This window comes from Oncorhynchus mykiss, chromosome 17, assembly GCF_013265735.2.
Source record: "Oncorhynchus mykiss isolate Arlee chromosome 17, USDA_OmykA_1.1, whole genome shotgun sequence".
NCBI lineage: Eukaryota > Metazoa > Chordata > Actinopteri > Salmoniformes > Salmonidae > Oncorhynchus > Oncorhynchus mykiss.
In genome coordinates, this window is record NC_048581.1 from 32,352,346 (window position 1) to 32,377,839 (window position 25,494).

At 42.8% G+C, this 25,494-nt stretch overlaps 1 protein-coding gene across 2 annotated transcripts; it reads left to right on the plus strand.

Annotated features, from left to right (window-relative positions):
• Nucleotides 1–603: 603 nt before the first annotated feature.
• Nucleotides 604–24,838, plus strand: ero1b (endoplasmic reticulum oxidoreductase 1 beta). Of its 2 annotated transcripts, none has more exons than XM_021568194.2 (16): nucleotides 604–1,141; nucleotides 3,944–4,063; nucleotides 6,142–6,225; nucleotides 6,613–6,654; nucleotides 14,217–14,299; nucleotides 14,451–14,524; nucleotides 15,148–15,268; nucleotides 17,339–17,385; nucleotides 17,858–17,872; nucleotides 17,985–18,011; nucleotides 18,861–18,953; nucleotides 19,382–19,628; nucleotides 21,301–21,370; nucleotides 21,771–21,857; nucleotides 22,701–22,834; nucleotides 23,987–24,838. In XM_021568194.2, the coding sequence occupies exons 1-16, from the start codon at nucleotides 971–973 to the stop codon at nucleotides 24,045–24,047; spliced, it is 1,476 nt and encodes a 491-aa protein (XP_021423869.2). In that variant the 5' UTR covers nucleotides 604–970; the 3' UTR covers nucleotides 24,048–24,838. The 2 variants fall into 2 exon arrangements, with proteins under 2 accessions (XP_021423869.2, XP_021423870.2); XM_021568195.2 differs by lacking the exon at nucleotides 604–1,141 and adding an exon at nucleotides 1,963–2,293.
• Nucleotides 24,839–25,494: the final 656 nt, after the last annotated feature.

Below are 25,494 nucleotides of genomic sequence, written 5' to 3' on the forward strand. Positions count from 1 at the left end.
CCTCTTCCAGGCAGAGAACTTTAGCTTTGCAGTAGAGAAAGCCTCAGTTTCCTTGTCATCGGCATCATCATGGTCCTCCACTTCAGCCACTTCAAGCAGAGTGTCCTCTGTGACGAGCTGGTTGGACAGGGGGAGGCTGACCTGGACTGGCTTCTGCTCTACAGGCACTCATTCCTCCTTCAGAGTGAGGATCTCCTACTCACACTTTGGAAAATTGGCAAAGGACCAGGAAGAGTCTCCATTCTCTGAGGAGGGATCAGCATCTTCCTCCTTTCACCAAACAGCCTTGCAGTCAATTCGCCTTTCCCCAAGAGGGTCTGATGCAGAGATCTCGATATTGTCTCTTTGGCCAACCTCTTCCAACAGTGCAAATCATCACTGACAATGTTTTAAAGCTTAGGGCCTAAGGAAAATCTAACTGGAGACTAGATATGAAAAAAATACATCAGCTAGTGCTGCAAAAATGACACTGCCACAAATTACAGTATATTTTTCATTAGGCTATTATAACTAGTCACCTGAATGCGTTTCACATGTATACACACAGGATGTAAAACACGCAGTAACATTTTATTCATTTTTACCGTACGTCCTTCACCTGTACCCCTTTGCTTTCCGTAGCTGATTTTTTTTTCAATCGTCTCGGGTCGACAACTGTTTTTTTAGATGGCAAAACTTGGGATTTTTGGATTTGTAAACATTATTTACAACGACTACTGGTGATACTAGACATTATCACAAGTTACTACTGAAGATACAGTCGTACAGCTGTCAGCTTTGGTTGGAGACTTTCATTTATCATTACGACAAGCGAAGAAGATTTTCTCCGCTGTTAGGTAGTGCGCACTAGCAACAACAAACGACGTTAGCTAGTAGCACATCATCATTAGCTAGCCTGCCAACTATCCAGTTACATTTCAAAACTGTCCTTTGTTTTTGTCTTTCGTGGCACGTTGCATTTGCATCAGTGATGATAAAAAACACGATACAATCCGCAGGACTTCTGGTTTTGTTGTGGTTGTTATTTGGGGACTTTGTCTTTGTTCTGGGTTGGTTTCACAACAGAGTCAAAACGTACAACAACCAATATTCTTCCAAAGAAGATGCTCCAGACAGTCAAGACCAGAGCTGTTTTTGTCACGTAAGTTCATCCAACTTGCAATATTAATGTCCGTTTGGAAAGGCTAAATGACTAGCGTTTTCTACTGTCACGTTAATTTTACGTCATCATACCGAGATAGCTTGCTGGCGCCTTAACACTGACTTAACCAACTTTATGGACAACCGGGCATAACATCTAACCATATGGTTTATTTCGCCTTGCACATCGAAACACTACAATGGGTGGATAAAGATACTCTTAGCCAACTATTTGTTTTTTGTAATTGCTTGTAACTGCTGTACAGTGTAATTTGACACAACCAATATCTCGTGCTTGTGCGCATCTCAACTCAATAACGTTACCCCTGTCATAGTCGAACTTTCCCTTATCATGCGAATATCTGATTTTAATTCACCAAATCTGCCACTTCCAGTATCACGCGTGTTTTGTATGCCTATCTCGTGCAATGTTAAATTGCGGTGTATGTTTTCTTGATGTTTGTCATTCATGCCGACGTTCGAAATTAGTTAGGTACTAAGATGAGTGGTTGTGTATGTGATCGACGGCTGATTTGACCCACATACTGCAATCCATTTTTTTTATACTATGGAACGTGCCTTTTATTATTTCTAACAAATTGCACACACATGAGTAATATGAGAAGACCGAGACGTGGTGTCTTCTGATTGGCCATACTAAAGTTTCCTTCCAATGAGTTTGTGGGACATGTAGTCTTCTCTTCCGTGAGTAATACTTGTTTTAAATGTCCTTGAATCGAAGTAAAGACTACAAATGTCAGGTATAGAGGCGGGACTAAGTTTGACAGCTGCAGACACATCTTGTTTGGAGGCTAGGCCTGGGCAGGAGAATTATGCACGAGGAAAATAAGTGGTCTGAAATGACAGCTCATCCCCAGGTTAGGTCAGTCTTCCCATCAACTCTGGCAAACTCTCACCTGTCTGAAGTAGGATACAGCAGTCCCTAAGGCTGGTCTTATTTTTGTAATTTGAAACTATTGTTAAAGATAGCAGCTCCTCAGAGAAATAGCCAAATTAAACTAATATTTTTAATTAACAACAACCAGGGAAACCACTCAATGGTTTTGAATTCACCAGCATGATCAGAGGACTTTGTTACTTATGGACGGCTTCACTGCTTCCCATTACATTCTCTGGACAGCTACACTCAGAGGTCAGATATATGGTTATGTTTCCAGCTGTGGGCTATATGATGATGCTTGTGTCAATGTACAACTGTTAGTTACATTTCTGACATATTGTCACAATGACATAGAATAAAATGAAAGAGAAACGTCTTTCTGCTCTTTGTATAGTAGCCAGTTTGTGAAACTAGTTGTCAGTAACAGCTGGTCAGATAGGCTACCCGGTTTTCACCTCCTCATGACACACAACCACTGATGTGAAAGTGACTGAATAGTCTACACAGTGCTAAGAGAACTTAATTTCATAGAGTTCTTGCAACATGCAGTCTTGCGCAACTTGTTCTTATAAAATAGTGTATGTCTCTGCTTTGGTGACAGTGACCCACATACCTTTCATACGACTGTAGTTAGAATATACTCCTAAAATGAGTTTTTAACAAATATTTTCTGTAACACCATTTGCATTGATTGGCTCTAGACCTGAATACTTTATGATGAGAGAGAGAGAGAGAGTGGGAAGACTTAGGTGTCTTCTGGACCAGACCAACGCAGTTGGTCTATTTCATTATGCATGGGGGAGTTAAGCCGGTTGTCCGTAGGTATCAAATGTATGAAAAGGTGGAGGGAGAATGGTACATGTTTTGGTAACCAAATTTTGGCCAACAACCTCAACCCGGCAGCTAGGGACAAATGTCGTCATGCTGCTTAAGTGTTTTGTTGTGTTTTAGAGTATGGGGCAGTTTTAAAGTAGGCTAAATGTGTGTAAGAGGAAGTTAACATTTGCAAGCCAGCTTTTGCCCTCGTTCTGTCCTTCTATCTCTGCCCCCCCCCCCCCCCCTCCCTTTTGGGAATATTATGGAGGGTTTAGGGTCTAATTAGACCCTCCGATAGCCACTTTGACAAGTCAACGCTGCTTCAGAGCGGAGTGTTATCCCATAACGCACTGCGTTATTTTATTTTGTGCAATTTCACCCCAACAAGATGTAGTGGTGTGCTTTATGAATGTAAAATGCGGCCCGCCAATGCACGATTGAACATAGCGCGGCTATTATGGATAATTTATTTTGAGCGGTAATGGCTAGAAACAAGCTAGACTAGTTTTACTATTAAACTTAATGCTGCTATTGTTTTTAATTTCGTAAAGCAGCATGTGTTTCTTAACCAGGCAAAGGGTGACTGGTTAGCTACAGAGAAACAAAAGAGTCACCTGTGCGATGTGTTTAATTGGCAGTGGTGCTTGAGCAGAACCTGTCTGCCTAACCTGCCCACACTCATCGTTTTTTCCCCTGCAGCTCACCAGCTGATGTAGGCTAGGCTGTGTGTGGCGGGTTCTTCGCACTGCTGAACAGAGCCATGCTGTGCTTCTAATACTGTTAGTATTAATTGTGCTTATCACTGAAAAGCTCTCAATCTCTCCAAAAACGCTTGTCCAGACCACCTAGTAGTCTGATTTTACCTACAGAGATAATTTAGTCTTGTCTCGTTTTAGTCAACTGAAATGAACAATCTTTTTTGTTTAGTTATTGTTTTTCCTGGGTCTATTTAGTCAGTTATGGTGTAGTCAATTGCCACTGAAAAATCGTTGTTTGACTAATATTTTAGTCACTATTTGTGTGACTAAAATTAACACTGGTGTACAACCTTAATTCTTAAGGCGTTCTCTGTGTGGTTTCCCTCAGTTGACAGGCGTCTTGGATGACTGCTTCTGTGACATCGAGAGCATCGATGTCTTCAACAACTTCAAGATCTACCCCCGCATTCAGAAGCTGACCGAGAGAGACTACTTCAGGTACTACAGGGTAAGTACTAAATAGACTTGCAGAGGTGACTAAACATCCCCCTCTGCATCTTGATCCTGGACTTACTGACGGGCCGCCCCCAGGTGGTAAAGGTAGATAACAACACATCCGCCATGTGCCCTCTTCACGATTGTCTTGGTGTGCTTGGACCATGTTAGTTTGTTTGTGATGTGGACACCAAGGAGCTTGAAGCTCTCAACCTGCTCCACTACAGCCCTGTCGATGAGAATGGGGGCGTGCTCGGTCCTCCTTTTCATGTAGTCCACAATCATCTCCTTTGTCTTGATCATGTTGAAGGAGAGGTTGTTGTCCTGGAACCACACGGCCAGGTCTCTGTCTCATCGTTGTCAATGATCAGGCCTATTAATCCTGTTGTGTCATCGGGAAACTTAATGATGGTGTTAGTCTTGCAGAGGATGTCTCCGCTTGGGACTAATGTTCTTGTTGGAATTGTGCTACTCTTGTTTACATTATAATGTCCAGGGGTGTATTCACTAGGAACCAAACGAATGCAAATGGGCTGAAATATGATGGGACTAACCTGAACTTGTCCCATAGGGTTGGTTGTTTAGCAACAAAACCATTGTGTGCGCAACAATGGCGCAAAACAGACGGGGTTAGCTTAGATTGTTGACATGTTGGAAAAAATATATAAATGAGCACTTATGGTCTCAAATAAATTGTTAGTTGTTGGTTATAGCTAGCTAGCTAGCTAGCTAGCTAATTTTAGCCATATTAGCATAGGCATAACATAAGTCAAAACAACATCGCACCGAGCTAAAACGAGCCACCTACGATTCCCAACATGGCATCTTCTTGTTATTGTTGCTAGCTATCTGACTGTTCAGAATCATAAACCCACACGGCCTTCTGCCTCATTGATGATTACGCATCATTTTTGTGACGTTGTAAGCCAACCCTTCTATAAGAAAGGCTTGTTTTTGTTGCAAAACATTTTCCGTTGCAAAACAGTGTGCTCTAATGAATACAGGAAAAAGGAAAAACATGCTTGGGCCCTTGTTACAGCAAAAACAAATTGACCGTGCGTTCCAATCATGGTATGTGATACTTGTCAGGTACAATAAGTGTGAAAATTAGATGCTCCTCATACTGAAACCTAGGTATTAGAAAGAATGCACGAGGATGACATCACCGTGTGGATGTAACTGAATCTTAAAGGAAAATGCAGTAGGTCAAGTCCAGTGCTGACAAACCTTGTCATCCCTCTTTCCCAATCATCCTCTTTTGCTTCTCTAGACAGTCTTACGAGTTGCCCATATGTAGAACCTGATGCAAATATATAATTCTCTCTGATAACAGGGGACAGAGTGCTGGTACATTTGTATAACTGCTCGAACGCTTTCCCAACACCTAGCATCCATAAGGAAACATTGAGGCCCATCGAGTCACTTAATCTTTTCACAAAGACAGTAAAAAAGAACAATCGCTGTGTGAGTCCAGCTGTTGCGTTCATACACCATTCATACACACCAAGCCACCTCATTCTAAAGGCAGAGTGTATTGCCCTTTTCTCACTGTGAACATCCCATCAGGAACTCTGAAAAGGAAGAATGGACTCATAGGAACATTCATTAATATTTTCAGAATACTCATCTGGCCCCTAGTGTGATAATCCAAATAATTTTCTGTCTGCCGCTGGTTAGTAATCTGCTCTACTAGTCACCATCCCATTGACCGAGCGATGCTTTTGAACCCGCAGACAGCGTGTCACCTTTTTCTAATTATGAAGTATTCTCCTCACACTGTCGCCTTCGTATGAGGTTGACGTCTCCAATGACGAGCACAACTGGGGGAAAAAGGTCACCAGCAGCGACTATTCCCTGTGGCGTTTACGACGGAGCTCGTCTCTGGAACGTGTCAACGGAAAGAGAATCTGAGTCATTTGTTAACATCATTATTTGAGACGCTTATGCTCATACATATAAGTCTAAATTGGGAAAACAGTGAATTTAGTCTAGCTGTTCTGTCTTGCCTGTCTCCAACACATCACATCTCTGTGTGACGCAGTCACTTTCATAGCATATACCATGCCATCCCAACTCTTCTCTTCTCCACAGGTCAACCTGAATAGGCCCTGTCCCTTCTGGGCCGACGATGGCCACTGCTCCATCAAGGACTGCCAAGTGGAGCCCTGTCCAGAGGTCAGTTCAACTGACCCACAATTATCTACGTTGGTCCCCAAATCGACTTCTAGTATTCATTACCCACAGGCACCTCCTGTAGGTCTGAAATGGTTAAATAAGTATTGGCAATGTGGTGAAAATTCCACGTAGGCTACAACAAGGTGGAGCTATTATTAGTATATTGCTAATCACTCTAATTATTTTAGTTCTAGGCCTACAAGAAGAGACCGGGGCAAGGGCCCCTAACCCTTAGTGGGTTAATTTACAATTGTTAATATACTGTTTCCCGAGTCTTTGTATTCTCATCTGTGTTTTCTGTTAGTTATAGCTTAGACCTGCGTTCTGCGTTGTTGACAGTGATCTTCACCAGTCCCATCGGTTTTCTTTGTGTGTGTTTGTTTACAGAGCAAGATTCCAGTGGGAATTAAGTCTGGAAACTACAATAGGGTAAGGCGGTCACTCCCCAGACAGACAGGCAACGTTCACTCAGCCATTCAACTCTAATGAATACAAACACACTCTACACACACGTTAAAATGAAAGGGAAAGAGAATGTACCATATGCACTCTCTATTTTCATGCAATATGGCAAAGAAATAGGAGTGTGCTTAACTATGTTTTAAAGGGAATTAGGGCAAAGGAGTACGTTAAACAGATAATACTGTGTAAATTGATGGCTAGAAGGATTTCTAATAGTTGGATATGTTCTATTTTATATCTGATTTTACCTGAGGGTCTCTGGAGTGTTATGTACATGTAGGCTAGGCTACCTCTAGAGAGCAGACAGAAATAGGAAAGAGAAGCAAGCGTTTGTTTGCCTTGTCACAGTGTGGCCAGGTAAATAGTGTGTGTGCTTGTTCCAGCACTTTCTGACTAGGTTATGTCCAAAATGGCACTCTATTCCTTATATAATACTCGACTTTTGACCAGAACCCTTTGGGCCTAGGTTGTTATTTGGGACGCAGTCTCTGTCTTTCTTGGCTGCTGATTCCGTACTTGGTGGCCACTGAAATCGCTCATTACTCTCTGCTTGTTTTTGTTCTCTTCTGCAAAGTAATTTTTTTTGCGTGCCCTAATGAACACGACTCTGGCGTAGGGCCTTCTGTTTATCTTGTATTGACCCACCAGTGTTTGTTGGACATCTGGACTGATTGCCAGTCAAGGTCAAATCCGGCCACATCTTTAGTTAGTGGGAAAAGTTGATGTTTGGACACATCGGTTGAGCTTTTCAATGGGCGCCTTGTTTGGTGTATTTAGTCCCATGGCTTTTTCACACTTTCCACTCCAGCAGGGGCTATACACATGATAGGGGTAGTAACATGGCTATAGGCTACATTATGTAGCAGTTTTAATGAAATCAACCCCATCTCATAGATTTTCGACCAACAGCGTTAAGCCAGACAGCTCTTCAAAACTGTACAGTAGTTTATTAGCCACATCTAGTTTGACCTCCCGAGGTCTCTGGTCCCTTATTGTGTGGTCTGTTGTATGACGATTTCTGCCACATCACCCCCAGTGTTAGGGGTTAGCGTTAAGTGTGCTACTGGAGACGTGTGAGGAAAAAGGCTGATTAAATTCACAGTTAGAGCTGTGGTGGTGATCTCCCACAGCTGAAGGCACAGAGGGAGAACTGTCTAGCATATTCTAGGCAGCGTTGGCTAGAGACGCTATGTGGCCGGCGACGTGGCCATGCCGCAGGAAAAAGCACAGCAGGTGTGTGAGGTCGTGACGAAACATTAGCTGACTGTGCACATTAGAGTTGTTTATTTAGCTTTTAATGCTTCGTTGCTAGTGGCATTAGCTTAACTTATTTGTTTAGCCCCTCAGGCATTTATTGTCTTGATTGACTTTCTATTTGAAAAGTTTAGTCCTATTGCAGACAGTGTGTGAAGAACTCAAGTTGAAGTCTGCAGAGTAGGGAGCCCTATATGAAGGATTTAGCCCAATTGATATGAAAGACGGGTCGTTCCATTTGATTTCAATCACCGTTTGACTGCACCCCTTTTGATTTGAACGAAATGTTTAAAACATATTTATGGTAGTGGTCAGAAAGTAGCTTTTTGGGCTTGAATGCTAAAACATTTAGGAGATCAAGGTGCTCAAAGATGACCCATTTTGCATACCCTTCCTTACCATGAGACATCCACGTCTTCATCACTGGAAAAGATAGGTTGAGTTTGATATAAGCTTTTAAATTACGCAAACATTTACTACTAGGACAGACAACCCAGCTCAAAGTTATGCAAGCATGGCAAAACACCGTTTGTAGCACACACAAAACAAATATTAGGCAGCAGCGATCTTAATACAAGAGGTGATGTTCTCTGCTGCTCCAAGAAGCTTGATCTTGCAAGCTAGTATTAGCAAGTTATCAAAATGAACAAGTTAGTAAAAACCCAGCTGGAGAGAATTTATTTATAGATAACTTAATAGTTATAGGATATATAGCTGGCAAACAGTAGTGAATTTCATACAAGTGTAACTTGATCACCTCACTTAAGTTGTGCTGCAGGAGTGACTCACCCATGTTGCTCGTTGTGCTTCTTTGTAAATAAACATGATTGGCTCAAACTGCTGTTTTTGGGGAACTAGTACCGATAATCTTCATAATGAAAAAATAATTTTTAACGGCCGAAATGATGAACGCAATCTGGCTTATCTATTACCTAGTGGACAAGTTGACTGCAGGTATTTTTCTGTCTGTCTGTCTGTCTGTCTGTCTGTCTGTCTGTCTGTCTGTCTGTCTGTCTGTCTGTCTGTCTGTCTGTCTGTCTGTCTGTCTGTCTGTCTGTCTGTCTGTCTGTCTGTCTGTCTGTCTGTCTGTCTGTCTGTCTGTCTGTCTGTCTGTCTGTCTGTCTGTCTGTCTGTCTGTCTGTCTGTCTGTCTGTCTGTCTGTCTGTCTGTCTGTCTGTCTGTCTGTCTGTCTGTCTGTCTGTCTGTCTGTCTGTCTGTCTGTCTGTCTGTCTGTCTGTCTGTCTGTCTGTCTGTCTGTCTGTCTGTCTGTCTGTCTGTCTGTCTGTCTGTCTGTCTGTCTGTCTGTCTGTCTGTCTGTCTGTCTGTCTGTCTGTCTGTCTGTCTGTCTGTCTGTCTGTCTGTCTGTCTGTCTGTCTGTCTGTCTGTCTGTCTGTCTGTCTGTCTGTCTGTCTGTCTGTCTGTCTGTCTGTCTGTCTGTCTGTCTGTCTGTCTGTCTGTCTGTCTGTCTGTCTGTCTGTCTGTCTGTCTGTCTGTCTGTCTGTCTGTCTGTCTGTCTGTCTGTCTGTCTGTCTGTCTGTCTGTCTGTCTGTCTGTCTGTCTGTCTGTCTGTCTGTCTGTCTGTCTGTCTGTCTGTCTGTCTGTCTGTCTGTCTGTCTGTCTGTCTGTCTGTCTGTCTGTCTGTCTGTCTGTCTGTCTGTCTGTCTGTCTGTCTGTCTGTCTGTCTGTCTGTCTGTCTGTCTGTCTGTCTGTCTGTCTGTCTGTCTGTCTGTCTGTCTGTCTGTCTGTCTGTCTGTCTGTCTGTCTGTCTGTCTGTCTGTCTGTCTGTCTGTCTGTCTGTCTGTCTGTCTGTCTGTCTGTCTGTCTGTCTGTCTGTCTGTCTGTCTGTCTGTCTGTCTGTCTGTCTGTCTGTCTGTCTGTCTGTCTGTCTGTCTGTCTGTCTGTCTGTCTGTCTGTCTGTCTGTCTGTCTGTCTGTCTGTCTGTCTGTCTGTCTGTCTGTCTGTCTGTCTGTCTGTCTGTCTGTCTGTCTGTCTGTCTGTCTGTCTGTCTGTCTGTCTGTCTGTCTGTCTGTCTGTCTGTCTGTCTGTCTGTCTGTCTGTCTGTCTGTCTGTCTGTCTGTCTGTCTGTCTGTCTGTCTGTCCGTCCGTCCGTCCGTCCGTCCGTCCGTCCGTCCGTCCGTCCGTCCGTCCGTCCGTCCGTCCGTCCGTCCGTCCGTCCGTCCGTCCGTCCGTCCGTCCGTCCGTCCGTCCGTCCGTCCGTCCGTCCGTCCGTCCGTCCGTCCGTCCGTCCGTCCGTCCGTCCGTCCGTCCGTCCGTCCGTCCGTCCGTCCGTCCGTCCGTCCGTCCGTCCGTCCGTCCGTCCGTCCGTCCGTCCGTCCGTCCGTCCGTCCGTCCGTCCGTCCGTCCGTCCGTCCGTCCGTCCGTCCGTCCGTCCGTCCGTCCGTCCGTCCGTCCGTCCGTCCGTCCGTCCGTCCGTCCGTCCGTCCGTCCGTCCGTCCGTCCGTCCGTCCGTCCGTCCGTCCGTCCGTCCGTCCGTCCGGATCAAACCAAATGTATTTATATAGCCCTTCGTACATCAGCTGAGATCTCTAAATGCTGTACAGAAACCCAACCTAAATATTTATATAGCCCTTCGTACATCAGCTGAGATCTCTAAATGCTGTACAGAAACCCAACCTAAATATTTATATAGCCCTTCGTACATCAGCTGAGATCTCTAAATGCTGTACAGAAACCCAGCCTAAAACCCCAAACAGCAAGCAATGCCTCCCTAGAAAGGCCAAAACCTAAGAAGAAACCTAGAGAGGAACCAGGCTATGAGGGGTGGCCGGGTGGAGATTATAACAGAACATGGCCAAGATGTTCAAATGTTCATAAATGACCAGCATGGTCAAATAATAGGTCTGGGACAGGTAGCACGTCCAGTGAACAGGTTCCATAGCCGTTCCATAGCCGCAGGCAGAACAGTTGAAACTGGAGCAGCAGCACGGCCAGGTGGACTGGGGACAGCAAGGAGTCATCATGCCAGGTAGTCCTGAGTCATGGTCCTAGGGCTCAGGTCCTCCGAGAGAAAGAGAGAGAGAATTAGAGAGAGCATACTTAAATTCACACAGGACACCGGATAAGACAGGAGAAGTACTCTAGATATAAAAACTGACCCTAGCCCCCCGACACAAACTACTGCAGCATAAATACTGGAGGCTGATAAAAGAATGCTATAAAGAATGCTCATAAAGAATGCTAACGAGCATATTTTGTACAGTTTCTTACCTAAACTATACAAGTAACTCGAAAGCTACTCAGTTTGTTGCATGCAGGGCCACCACTTTAGTTTTAGAAGTGGGGGGGGCATAACCTGGTGAATTTGTTTGGGGCATCTAAAGCTAATTGCCTGCATTTTTACACAATTCAATATGTCATTTCCATTTAGAACAAAAAGTCAGCATAAATGCCCACAGTCGTCAAGCTAGGTAGGAGATCATAATTACATTTAAGTGAATAATAAGACTGAGCTAGATCGACGGTAATTCAATAATAAATATTATGTTGCACCTAACAAACTCTTAATTCAAAAGTTTTTTTTTTTTTTTTTGGTCTTCATTAAGAAATCCTCTATATCAAATTTCAGCCAGAACGACCACCCAGCCCGAGCCACCTGCATGCCTGACCCCCACCAGTCTCCACCAATTTCCTTTTAATTTTCTTAATTCCAAGGGAAAGTTTTGGAAACAAAAAAAATAAACAAATAAAACGCACCTTAAATATACATTAACACACAGAAACCGCAAATCTTACATATAATTAATCTCATGGGACTAAAAGTGTAGAGCTCTTTTTACTTGCACACAATATAGCTAGGTCGCCCTGTCTTGTCCCTAGGGGTCCAACACCCTGCAGTCCCCAAACCCAACCAACACACCCCACTCAGCTTTAGGATCTTAGTGAAACAATAAATTCTTAGTTTCGGTTGTGTTAGGCCAAGATCAGAGTGACAACCCACAGGACGGCACACCCTCAGGGCCAGGACTGAGCAGCCCAGCAGCTAGGGATTGCCTAAATGGGTATCTCCCTTGACGTGGGCATGTTTTCAATACAGACTCCTTTAGTCGTACTGTAATCCTTATAAAACAGGTATTCCCAAACTGCGGTACGCCAAATAAAAACGTGATTCTCATTTCAAAACAGAAAAAAAAAAAAAATGTTCACAGTCCATTTATATTTTCTAACGTTTGGGTGAGGTTTTTTTCTCGCCTGAGTAGCCTCGTTTTACTGCCAAAAATAAAAGTAGACCATCTAGTGTGGAGCGAAATAACAGCACAATGTCAAATACAGGTAGCCTAGTCAAATCATTTACATCCAATCACGTTACTCTCTCGGGGGAATTCCACATACGGACGTATGTAGCCAAAAGTAGCTGCTGCTCATGTTGGTATCTGTACTGATGGCGCAAAAGCCATGACAGGGAGACCTAGTGGAGTGGTAACGCGCATGCAAGCAGTTGCTCCCGATGCCACTTGGGTACACTGCAGCATCCACCGAGAGGCTCTTGCTTCCAAGGGAATGCCTGAAAGCTTGAAAGACGTTTTGGACACTATAGTGAAAGAGGTTAAAGCAAGGCCCCTGAACTCTCGTGTATTTTCTGCACTATGCAATGATCTGGGCAGCGACCATGTAACGCATTTACAACATACATAAGTGCGCTGGTTATCAAGGGCAAAGTATTGACACGTTTTTTAAAAATTAAGTGACGAGGTTAAAGTTTCCTTTACTGACCATCATTTCCACTTGTCTGACCGCTTGCCTGATGACGAGTTTCTCACATGACTGGCCTATCTGGGTGATGCTTTTTCTCGCCTGAATGATCTGAATCCAGGATTACAAGGACTCTCCGCAACTATATTCAATGTGTGGGACAAAATTGAGGCCATGATTAAGATGTTGGAGCTCTTCTCTGCATTAACAAGGACGACACACAGGTCTTTCCATCATTGTATGATTTCTTTGTGTGCAAATGAACTCAAGCTTACGGACAATGTCAAATGTGATATAGTGAAGTTCCAAAAACTCCTGTGGCCTTCTTTTCAAATTGTCATGTTTCGTTTCTAAATGTCTGCGCAAGAGTGGTTTCCCGTGAGAGAGTAATGGTTAATGTGATTGGATGTACATTGTTTGACTAGGCTACCTGTATTTGACATCTTGTTGTTATTTCGCTGAACACTAGATGGTTTGATTTTATCTTTCGGCAGTGAAACGAGACAACTCGGGTGAGGGGGGGGAAAAAACTTCACCCAAATGTATAGCCGCGTTGGAAAATATAAATGTACTGTTTGAAAATGTGAAGATTTTTTAAAATTAAATGTGAATCACATTTTTATTTGGTGTACCCTTGCCGGCATTGTGCATACCCCAGTTTGGGAATACCTGTCCTAACGTATTGCACAAGTTGACGACAGGTATTTACTTAAAAAGTAGCCAAAGTCTACGGAGGAGTGGGGTGATATGGGAGAACTTGGGAAGGTTGAACACCAGACAGGCTTCAGTGTTCTGGATAAGTTGCAGGGGTTTGATGGCATAAGCTGGGATCCCAACAGACAATTGCAGTAGTCCAGACGGGATAGGACGATGGCCTGGATTAGGACTTGCGCTGCTTCCTGTGTGAAGAAGGGTTGTACTCTACAGATGTTGTAGAGCATGAACCTGCAGGAGCGAGTCATTATTTTGATGTTTGCAGAGAACGACAGGGTGTTGTCCAGGGTAATGCCAAAGTTCTGTGCACTCTAGGAGGGGGACACCATGGAGTTGTCGACCATGATTGAGTCGTCTTGGAGCGGGCAGGTTTTCCCCGAAAGTAAGAGCAGCCCTGTCTTGTCAAAGTTGAGCTTGAGGCGGTGTGCTAACATCCAAACTGAGATATCTGCCAAGCAGGCAGAGATGCGTGTCGCCACCTGGGTGTCAGAAGGGAGGAATGAGAAAAGTAGTTGAGTGTTATCTGCATAGCAATGATAGAAGAGACCATAAGAGGATATGATGTAGCCGAGTGACTTGGTGTATGGAGAGAGAAGAGGATGGGGCCCGAGCCCTGGGTGACACCAGTAGTGAGAGCATGCGAAGTGGTTCAACATTGAGGTCCAAAAAGTAACCATGGGCAAATATGTATGGAGGGTTTGGTTCAAATCAGAAGGGGTGCCATCAAAAAGTGATTTAAATCCAATTGAACGACCCAGCTGGAGCATTTTTCTTAGGCTACAGATTTTTTCTTTAAAGTTATCTTATTTCTTCTAGCTAATGCTATTTTCTCTTTCTATCCTTGTGGCCAGTACTCCCAGGTGGCCAACGCCAACACAGACATAGTAGATTGTGAACAAGCCCAAGACCTGGGGGCCATTAACAGCACCCTGAGGTAAGAGCACACGCAAAGGCCTCATACATACACGGGCATCTGTTTTGATAAGAAATTACTAAACCAACACTGCAAAACATGGTGGTTATTTCCGATGAATGAAAGCATTGTCCGAGAGTGGTTTTCTGTACTACTTTTCTTCCTCCTATAGTAACTATAGTAAAGAGGCCTTTGAGGACTGGGCCCGGCACGATGACGCACAGGACCACTTCTGTGAGCTAGATGGTAAGGCCCACTCTTCTTCCACTTCAATTCTCCACCTAAGAGACTTATTGACTTTTTAGACGGTGCCTATCTTTTCCATTTGTATGGGATCGAGGTCGGTGTATTTCTTCTAAGACTGGAAGGGGAACTTTTGGCCAGTGTGTGAGAACCGCTTTTATCAATTGTTCTTGGGCGTGAGCTACGCTACAAATCTTGGAAATAGTACCAGAACTTAATTATACGCTCAGTGATCTTTGATGGCAAACGCATGTAACTGTCTGAGAGTATCTGTTTAGAGAGGTGGAGACTTCTCTAGTCTCGTTAGAATATTTTCTAACACGTCTCCCCCCCAGAACATAATCAAGCATCTGATGAAATTCCGAAAATATTTAGTTCTGGGTGTCTGAGATTATACGCTCAGCAACGCGAGCCTCTCGTGAAGCCGCGCGTCTTACATCCAGGTTTCATTCAAATTAGTAGGAGCGTCTCATGCGTGTGAAAACATCGGACACATTTTGTTATTGGTGTCAAATACCCCTTTAACATTGACAAGATATTTTATAAGGTGTATCTCAATAGTGAAAGTGATTCATCTATCCATCCATCCCAATGTTCTCTCATTCTTCATACCTTTCTTCTGTCAGATGAGACGTCACCAGATGCAGACTATGTGGACCTGCTCCTAAACCCAGAGCGCTACACTGGCTACAAGGGCCCCTCAGCCTGGAGAGTGTGGAACAGCATCTACGAGGAAAACTGCTTCAAGTGAGAGACACACACACACACAAAAATAAACTTGTGCACATGCCTCCTAATGCAGCTTTACACACACATTAATAACATCCTGTTGCGACTCTAGGGGGCAGTATTTTCATTTTTGGAAAAAAAAAAACATTCCCGTTTTAAACGGGATATTTTGTCAGGGCAAGATGCTAGAATATGCATATAATTGACAGCTTAGGATAGAAAACACTCTAAAGTTTCCAAAACTGTAAAGATATTGTCTGTGAGTATAACAGAACTGATGTTGCAGGCGAAAACCTGAGAAAAATCCAATCCGGAAGTGCCCCATATTTTGAAAGCGCTGCGTTCCAATGAGTCCCCATTGAGCTGTGAATGTGCTATCAATCAGCTTAAACTTTCTACGTATTCCACAAGGTGTCCACAGCATTGTGACGTAGTTTTACGCATTTATGTCGAAGAATAGCCGTAGGCGGCTACATTGCGCCTAATTACCTGATGCCCCCAGAGAAATTCTTGCGTAAAATACAGAGGTAGCCATTACTCCAATCGGTCCTACTGAAAAACGAATTGTCCCGATGGATATATTATCGAATAGATATTTGAAAAACACCTTGAGGATTGATTATAAACAACGTTTGCCATGTTTCTGTCGATATTATGGAGCTAATTTGGAATATTTTGACTGCAATTTCCGGGCGATTTCTCAGCCAAACGTGAAGAACAAACGGAGCTATTTCGCCTACAAAAATGATATTTTTGGAAAAAAGGAAGATTTGCTATCTAAGATTTGCTATCTCAAAGGTAAACAATTTAATTTTCTTTTCTGATTTCCGTGACCAAGTTACCTGCTGCTAGCTGGACAAAATGCTATGCTAGGCTATCGATAAACTTACACAAATGCTTGTCTAGCTTTGGCTGTAAAGCATATTTGAAAATATATGAAAATCTGAGATGACAGGGTGATTAACAAAAGGCTAAGCTGTGTCTCAATATATTTCATTTGTGATTTTCATGAATAGGAATATTTTCTAGGGATATTTATGTCCGTTGCGTTATGCTAATTAGTGTCAGGCGATGATTACTCTCCCGTATGCGGGATGGGGAGTCAGTAGAGGTTTTAACTCAATGTCTCACATGCCTACTTGCGTACGGTCCACTCACACACACCACGAGGGACATGTTCCCTAATCTGTAGCTAGCTGAAATATTTCAGCTTCCCTCTCTTCGATGGGCTGATGTACAGTCAGGTCCATAATTATTTGCATGTGTGCATCAAAGATCCACCACCATATTTTACTGCAGTTCTGTTTTCATGTCATCTGACCATAGCACAGGTTCCTATCAAACTCTAGGGGGCGCTATGGTCAGATGACATGAAAATAGAGTTCTTTGGCCACGCACACCAGTGCTGGGTTTGTCATCAAAAAAGGGAAGCATATGCAATAAAGTACCTCATACCTATGGTAAAATATGGTGGTGCATCTTTGATGTTATGGGGCTGTTTTGCTTCCACTGGTCCTAAGGCCCTTGTTAATGTCAACGGCATCATGAACTTTACCAAGTACCAGGACATTTTTGCCTAAAAACCTGTTTGCCTCTGCCTTGGCTTCAAGTGGACTTTCCAGCAAGACAATAACCCGAAGCACTAATCAAAATCCGCAAGGTAATGGTTAGCCACAGAATCAACATATTGCAATGGTCATCGGTCTCCAGACTTGAACCCCATTGAAAACCTGGGGTTTGAATTGAAGAGGGCAAGTCCATAAGCGCAGGAGAATGATATGGAACGGTCTAATATCCCTGCTACTGTGTTATCTAATCTCAAAGAATTTTAGAAGGGGAGGGTGCTATAGTATTAAAAACAGGGGTGCCAATCATCAATTGTATTAGTGTAAAATAATATAATTTCCCAATTACTTTGAAGATACAATATAGCTCACTATTTGTATAATTTATTTATTTTTATTTTATAGTATTGTTTCCTATTTTTTTGCTCGTCTTTGTCAAGTGTGCCAATAATCATGGACCTGACTGTATGTCTTGTGATTAATCCAGTATAGGGTCTGATTGCGCATTGTTTGTGGTTTGCAGGCCCAGATCAGTGTACCGGCCCCTTAACCCACTGGTTCCGCCCAGAGGTAAGGGATGCTCTTCTTGGACTGTCTTGTCTCCATTGTCCTTGTCAGGGTGGCCTGTATTTTACACACTTAAACCGACAGCTATTTTTGATTTACATTTGCCCTGTGTATTCACATGCTTTCACTTCGCTATTAGGTTATAATAATAGTTTTTATATTGTTTCCAGAATAATTTCTAGAAATGTGTGTGTGCATATTCAGCTTCTGTGTAATAGATAATGACCTCTCTCTATCAGCTTACCTGATGGTAATAGATTGTTGATGGTGGTAATTAAAGCAGGGATTTTGTTTGTTTGCCTTGCAGTGTTACTTGAGTTATTTATAAGTAAATACTGTAGAGTTTTCTCCTCCAGATGTATGTGTGTGATTGTGTGAATGCGTGTCCTCATGCATGTGTAATATTAATAGCCCACAGTATGTGTGTAACATGCCTTTGTCCTCCCCTCTCTTTTGTATTTTTTCATTCCCATAGGAGGAGATGATGACGGTAAGTTGGAATTTATGCATGTTAATCTATGTATATTGAATTGTGCTGTTTATAATATGCTTTCATGAATGCAAACTGACACGAGGCCTATTGTCGTCTTGTATCCGTGCAGGCGAAGGTTTCTACAACTGGCTGGAAGGTAACTTTAAAAATGTATTTTTATCTCATCAAATTATTTAAATTTGCTAAATTAGCATTATTTTCACTTCAAACACACAATATATTTTGGAATGAAGCATCTTTTATCAGCACTGTTACAACCTACAGTAATTTCCCTGTATGAGACACCACAGGACAGGTAGAAACTTCTAAATGAATTCCACTAGAATGGGGTTATTTGTAATTTAGTCCGTTTCAGAATCAATTGAATGTTACGCGTCATCGTCGAATGCCCCTTAACCACACCACTCAGAACAGCCACTCACATCCAAACTAATTCAGCCGAGACTCTCTCTCTCTTCAACATTTTCTCTTGACAATGGGTTTTCAACATCTCTCAGGTTGCATCCCAAATGTCATATTTTCCCTATATCATGCTGCACTACATTTGGGGGCGCTGGTCAAAAGTAGTGCACAATATAGGGAAAAGGGTGCAAAAAAAAAAGTTCCCACTTTGTATGCCTTCATTAAGTTTTTTTTCCCAGGCAGACAGTAGTGATGGAAACCTATTGGGGTGGGCTACAAAGAAACCAAACACAGTTATATTCCTTGGCTCTAGTATAGCGAAGACTATGAAATAAGCCTTTGTTGTGAATGTCCTGTGACGTGCAGACACACTTACTGGACCAAGAGAGGGGACTCTAGTCACTCAAATGCGATGAGTCGACAACACACATACACAGTGATGGCAGAATTTTTCTTAACTAGGGGTGTGTGTGCATGTCTCAAGCTTTCTTTTTTTCTCCTCTTTCTCCCACCCCTCCCCCCTCTCTCTTTCCATCACCGCTCTACACACTCTCTCTCTCTTTCGCCCCATCCTCCCTTCTAGGTCTGTGTTTGGAGAAGAGGGTGTTCTACCGGCTCATCTCTGGTCTCCACAGCAGCATCAACATCCACCTGTGTGCAGAGTACCTATTGGACGGTAGGAAAAACAGACCACATCCTCTAGATGGATGTCAAAACAGTCACCAGCTTTATATGGTCATAGAATTATAATTCTTAGACTCGAGGTGCTTCTTCTATTCTATGGCAATTTTGATGATGAACCGTGGCAATTTGGGTGGCGGATTCTATCTCTGGTTGTAGTAATGTATGTGGTGTATTCGTGTTTGTGTGACACCAATTGAGCATTTTCTGTATATTTACTCTACTTTTGTAAGTGTTCTTGTATTGGGATACCTTCATATGGGTCTGTTTTATCCTTGTATAACTGATTCACTGTGTTTACTTCTTCGTAACGTCAATGCATAAAGGTTGAAAATCAGTGGTCCCAATTGTTCACCCTAACGTCATAACGTTGTGCCAATGGCAATGTAACCCTCACTATTCACTCACTCCTGCTCTCGTCAGAGGGCTGGGGCAAGTCCCTGTGGGGCCCCAATGTGCAGGAGTTCCGCCATCGCTTCGACCCGGCCGAGACCAAGGGCGAGGGTACGCGGCGCCTCAAGAACCTCTACTTTCTCTACCTGATCGAGCTACGCGCCCTCTCCAAGGTGGCGCCCTACTTTGATCGAGCCTTTGTCAACCTGTACACGGGTGACCGTCAAGAGGACCGAGCCACCAAAGAGTTACTGCTACAGTTCTTCAATGAAACCAAGTTAGTTTTTTGTTATTTTACTGTTCAAAAGTTTGGGGTCACTTTTTTGAAAAAAAACAAGGATATAACATAACATCAAATTGATCAGAAATATAATTTTACCCCCTATAATTTTACCCCTTTTTCTCCCCAATTTCGTGGTATCCAATTGTTTTAGTAGCTACTATCTTGTCTCATCGCTACAACTCCCATACGGGCTCGGGAGAGACGAAGGTTGAAAGTCATGCGTCCTCCGATACACAACCCAACCAAGCCGTACTGCTTCTTAACACAGCGCCATCCAACCCGGAAGCCAACCGCACCACTGTGCACCTGGCAACCTTGGTTAGCGCGCACTGCGCCCGGCCCGCCACAGGAGTCGCTGGTGCGCGATGAGACAAGGATTTCCCTACCGGCCAAACCCTCCCTAACCCGGACGACGCTAGGCCAATTGTGCGTCGCCCCACAGACCTCCCGGTCGCGGCCGGTTACGACAGAGCCTGGGCGCGAACTCAGTCTCTGTTGGCGCAGCCGGCGCTGCAGTACAGCGCCCTTAACCACTGCGCCACCCGGGAGGCCAGTGTAGACATTGTTAATGTTGTAAATGACTATTGTAGCTGAAAACAGCAGCAGAAGGCTCTTCACTGTTGATGTTGAGACTGGTGTTTGGCAGGGACTATTTAATGAAGCTGCCAGTTGAGGACTTGTGAGGCGTCTTTCTCAAACTAGACACTCTAATGTACTTGTCCTCTTGCTCAGTTGTGCACCGGGGCCTCCCACTCCTCTTTCTATTCTGGTTAGGGCCAGTTTGTGCTGTTCTGTGAAGGGAGTAGTACACAGCGTTGTAAGATCTTCAGTTTCTTGGCAATTTCTGGCATGGAATAGCCTTCACTTCTCAGAACAAGAAAAGACTGACGAGTTTCAGAAGAAAGTTATTTGTTTCTGGCCATTTGGCGCCTGTATTCAAACCCACAAATGCTGATGCTCCAGATACTCAACTAGTCTAAAGAATGCCAGTTTTATTGCTTCTTTAATCAGATAAACAGTTTTCAGCTGTGCTAACACAATGGCAAAAGGGTTTTCTAATGATCAATTAGCCTTTTAAATTGATGAACTTGGATTAGCTAGCACAATGTACCATTGGAACACAGGAGTGATGGTTGCTGATAATGGGCCTCTGTACGCCTATGTAGATATTCCATAAAACATCTGGCATTTCCAGCTACAATAGTCATTTACAACATTAACAATGCCTACACTGTATTTCTGATCAATTTGATGATATTTTAATGGACAAAAAATGAGCTTTTCTTTCAAAAACAAGGACATTTCTAAGTGACCCCAAACTTTTGAACAGTAGTGTATATTTTATAAAGGAATTTAAAAATATATATTTATAGAAGAGATAGTGAGAGAGGAGGGTGACAGTGAAGAAAGATCGAGAAATGGTGGATAAATTTGCAGTAGGCTGGATTCAAACCCATGCCAACACTGTAGACATGTGCCAGAGGCTGCAGCATTACAGCTAGACCAACCAGGCCACAAGACCAATTGAGTCTTAAGGATCTTTCGCCCTACTGAACTCCAGGGCTTCAATGAGACCACGAGTTTCAGTTCAAGTGGTCGGTTTTGACTGTGAATTAGAGCGGATATTGTCTTGGCTTTGAAATAACCGTCTATTCTCGTCTCCCAGAGCTTTCCCAATGCACTTTGACGAGAAGTCCATGTTTGCTGGGCAGAAGATCGAAGCAAAAACGTTGAAGGTGAGTCCACGCATCTCACTTTCATTTCACTATTAGTACCACATAGCAATGCTAACTAACATGCTTATATTTGCCATAAGCAAATCGTAGAATAGTTTTGACCCCATATCTCAATGGTTTGGTCCCTACCATAGTTTTGTACAGTGGGACTTAATTTGGACTGTGGAGAGCAGATGTGTCTATACAGACGTCTGTGCTAGCTCACTACGCGAGCAGCTAACTGTGTGTGTGTGTGTGTGTGTTTAATTCCTCAGCCTCACTGATTATGACTAAATCTGTTCAAATTACACTGAATTAATGCAGGTGTTTGCAGGCTATTTATCCACATTGAGCCTAGCTCATACCCCCACAGGATGCAAAGCCTGAAACATTCCCGTCTCTCTCCCCCCGCTTTTACCAGGAGGAATTCCGGCTACATTTTAAAAACATCTCCCGGATCATGGACTGTGTGGGCTGCAGTAAATGTCGACTGTGGGGGAAGCTACAGGTACGCCATTTTGTCACCTGTGGACCCATGGTTATTTGTTAGCGGTAGTTACCTATTATCCATTGTGCTGTGCTGTGCTGTGCTGTAGTTAGCTGTTATGCAATGAGTGCTATTTGTAGATGTGATCAGACAATTTTTCCTTTATTTCTCTTCATATCAGGGTTATTTAGTTACTTTGCAAATTACAGTGCAACTTGCTTCAGTTTAAAATACATCAATTTAAAATACATCTTAAATTGTTGATGTATGAAGACTTAATTAAAAGGATACTTTTCTGATTTCAAACTGATCCCGGCATATAACACAGGCACAAATTATAAGCAGTAACAATACCCTTAGGACAATAACTAAAACCAATGGATTTTGAGTAAAGTCCAGAGGAAGAAGCCATATGGAATTGTACCCTATATCGTGGGACAGTGCTAGATCTGATGATGTATAGGAATATATTACACACCAGTATCCACATTCAACGTTTCTGAGCAATTTACTGGATATCAAATATGTTCATAAGGTAAAAAGAGACTCTGATAATTGAAATCTACGCTCCCATTGTGGTTCACGGGCGACAACGTTTCAACCCTTTTGGCAGTGTCTCAATCCGGGTCCTGGAGGGCCAGGGCACATTTTAGTTTTTGCCTTAATAAGAAGACTTCCACTAATCATAGACTTGATGATTAGTTGAATTAAAAGTGTGCAGGACCAGGATTGAGAAACCTTAAAATAATTATACGCTCATGAAACCTTATCACCAGTAAACCACGTGGGATCATGGATTGGCGTGTACGAGATCTCAGGCTTTCTCACATGATAAACCTATTGCTCCCCAACACCCAATTGCAGACCCAAGGGCTGGGCACAGCGTTGAAGATCCTTTTCTCTGAGAAGGAGATCAAGAACCTGCCGGAACACAGCCCCTCTAAGGGCTTCCAGCTGACACGCCAGGAGATAGTGGCCTTGCTCAACGGCTTTGGGAGGTTGATACCACTTTTATACACGTTGTGTCTTTATGGCTGGTACTACTGCCTTGGAAACTGGGTGGTGTTCATTAGGGCACACAATGGAAAATGTTTTAAAATGGAAAACAAAAATGATAATTTCATGCTGGAAAAATACAGATAGTCCTTTGGTTTCAGTCTGTTTTGTTCCCTTTGGTGCGTAATGAACACAGTTGGCCTCATGACAGGGGATTCATATTATTTTCCACTAATCCTACCACCCCTCCCCTAATTGGATTAAACTAAAACAATAACACTTAGGCTTCTACTTCCAGCTTATACACACTATATACATTTTACGGACACAATCCATTTTACAATAGTTATATTTAGTTTGTTTTTAGTCCTGTCCTGTCCTTTACCCTCAACCTCTCCCATCTATTTTTGATTTCTATTTGCCATATTTTTAACTGTGCTGTTTCACAAAAGTTCTGAACCTATATACATTTTACAGACACAGAATATTTTGCATTTGTTGTGTTATTATTAGTCCCACCCTTCTGCTCCATTCAACTCCTCCATCTATCTCTCAACACCATCCATATTGGATTTCTATTTGTCATATATTTTTCAACTGTGCTGTGATGCTTCACAAAAGTTCTGAACCTTTCTATTCTTATAGTTTCTAAAGATTGTAAATTAAAGATAAACATTTTTGCTTAAAGTATAATACCATTTTTTTGCTAAAAGTATTATATATTTTAATTATTATTATTATTGATTGATTGACTATTCTTTTCAAATCACTAAGTATTGCTATCTGCAGTGTTAGCGCCAGGTAAATGTTGCAATTCTTCAACCATTACTGGACCTGTGACCAAAAACAAGCTACATATGGACAGTCCCCCATATATATTACATTCTGTTGGTTGCAAGAATTTAAAAATTAGAAGTTTTGAATCCGATATCGTTTTGTGTATCAGTTCATAAACCATGTGCTGTGGAATTGGTACATTCAAGTAGTGTTAGCATCTCTCTCTCTCTCTCGCGCTTTCTCTGTCTTGCCATTTCAAATTACTATTAGCATGACATACATTTAGTAAATATTGCCAAATATTGCATACATTGTCATAAATAGTTTCTTAATCTATTTCTCTCCCCATCTCCTCCCCCCTTCTGTTTTCTCGCTAGGCTCTCCACAAGCATCCACCAGCTCCATAGTTTCCGTGCCTTGCTGAAGGAGAAGAGGTAACACCCTTCAACAGCACTACCACCTCCTAGCCACCAGGTGGAGCAAGCCCAGAGGGAACTGCAATAGTCTTAATCCTCCCCAGAATAAGATCAAGTTCAGGGACTTCAGGATAGACACTGAACCCCCATCCCCTCCTCCCTCTATGTATAACTCTCCTTCTCTCCCCTTCCTTCTAAATCTAGGTCTCGTCTTTCCATAAAGCATAGCGCTCAATGTGAGAAATCTGTACCTCCATTTCGTTGTTTTTAAATGTTTGTTTTTACTATTGTGGGTGAAAGTGTTCACCATTTCAGGCATACTAGTTGTGAGCTAGACCCATCAGTGTGTGTGTTTTTGGTGTGTGTTTGTGAGAGGGAGTACTTGTTTGTTGGTGATCGCCAGTTGCAGCTAAATGATACCGAAAATTAGGATTCATTCCATACTTTTACGACCACAAACTTGATAAGCATACTGCGTTTTGCTATCCTAGAGGTGTAACCTTTTTTTTCTGTGATTGAGTGCCTGTATTGAACGAACGTCTATGGAAGCGACTGTGTCTGCTGTTGCTTTTGTCTGTGCATTTAGCTGTTTAGGGGTGTTTTTAACATCTCCACGTGGCAATCCAGTCTTTCTGCGCATCACAAATGTATTATATAAAGCCTCGTTTAAATGTGAAAAAGGAACAATTTGCGGATTGTGCATCTGTTGACAACGATAAGCTTGCGTCACTTCTCTCATACCTGTTCTATTTGGTGGCAGAACGGTTCCTGGTGTTTTATTCTTATCCTATTGTTTTATTGGTTTTATGAAAGACGAGACTTGCCAGGGTGACGGCAATCCCAAATGTGTAAGAGGTGTTTTCATGGCAATGTAAAAGCAAAACCAGTATTTGTTTCATAGTTCACTTAAATAAGCTGTCATCCTGTGAAACTGCCATGTTGGAGAAGAGTACTGTTAAAGTATAATGGAGAATGCAGCCAATGGTGTGAAAAGAAGCTAATCGAAACGAGCAGTGGGATTTGTTCTCCCATGATGGTCAAGTTCACTGTGGTGTCTTGGTGAGCTTGCCGTGTAAATCAATTCAAAATGGATACGCGTAATGGCATTTAACGTCGCGCAACCTTTTTAAACCGTCATACCCTTTAGGGCTGGGACGATACCAGTATCGTGATACTCGTTAGTATCGTGGCAAGGAAACAAAACACAAAAGCGGATTTAACTTCTTTAGGAAAACAGCCCTAATGTTCCCCACACTATACGTGTTTTATTTCTGTCTGAAGTAGGTATTTCACCATGTGGACCAAAGATTTTACGTTGCCTTTTATTTTCTATCATGTCAAAGCACCTTTTGAGTTTTTCCACCATATACGTTTTTAGTTTGTGCATCCTCGCCCCCTTGAGTAACATTAGTTAGAAAATGTCACAAGCAAAGATTGCCTTATGTGCAAAGATCAAACAATCGGTAGCC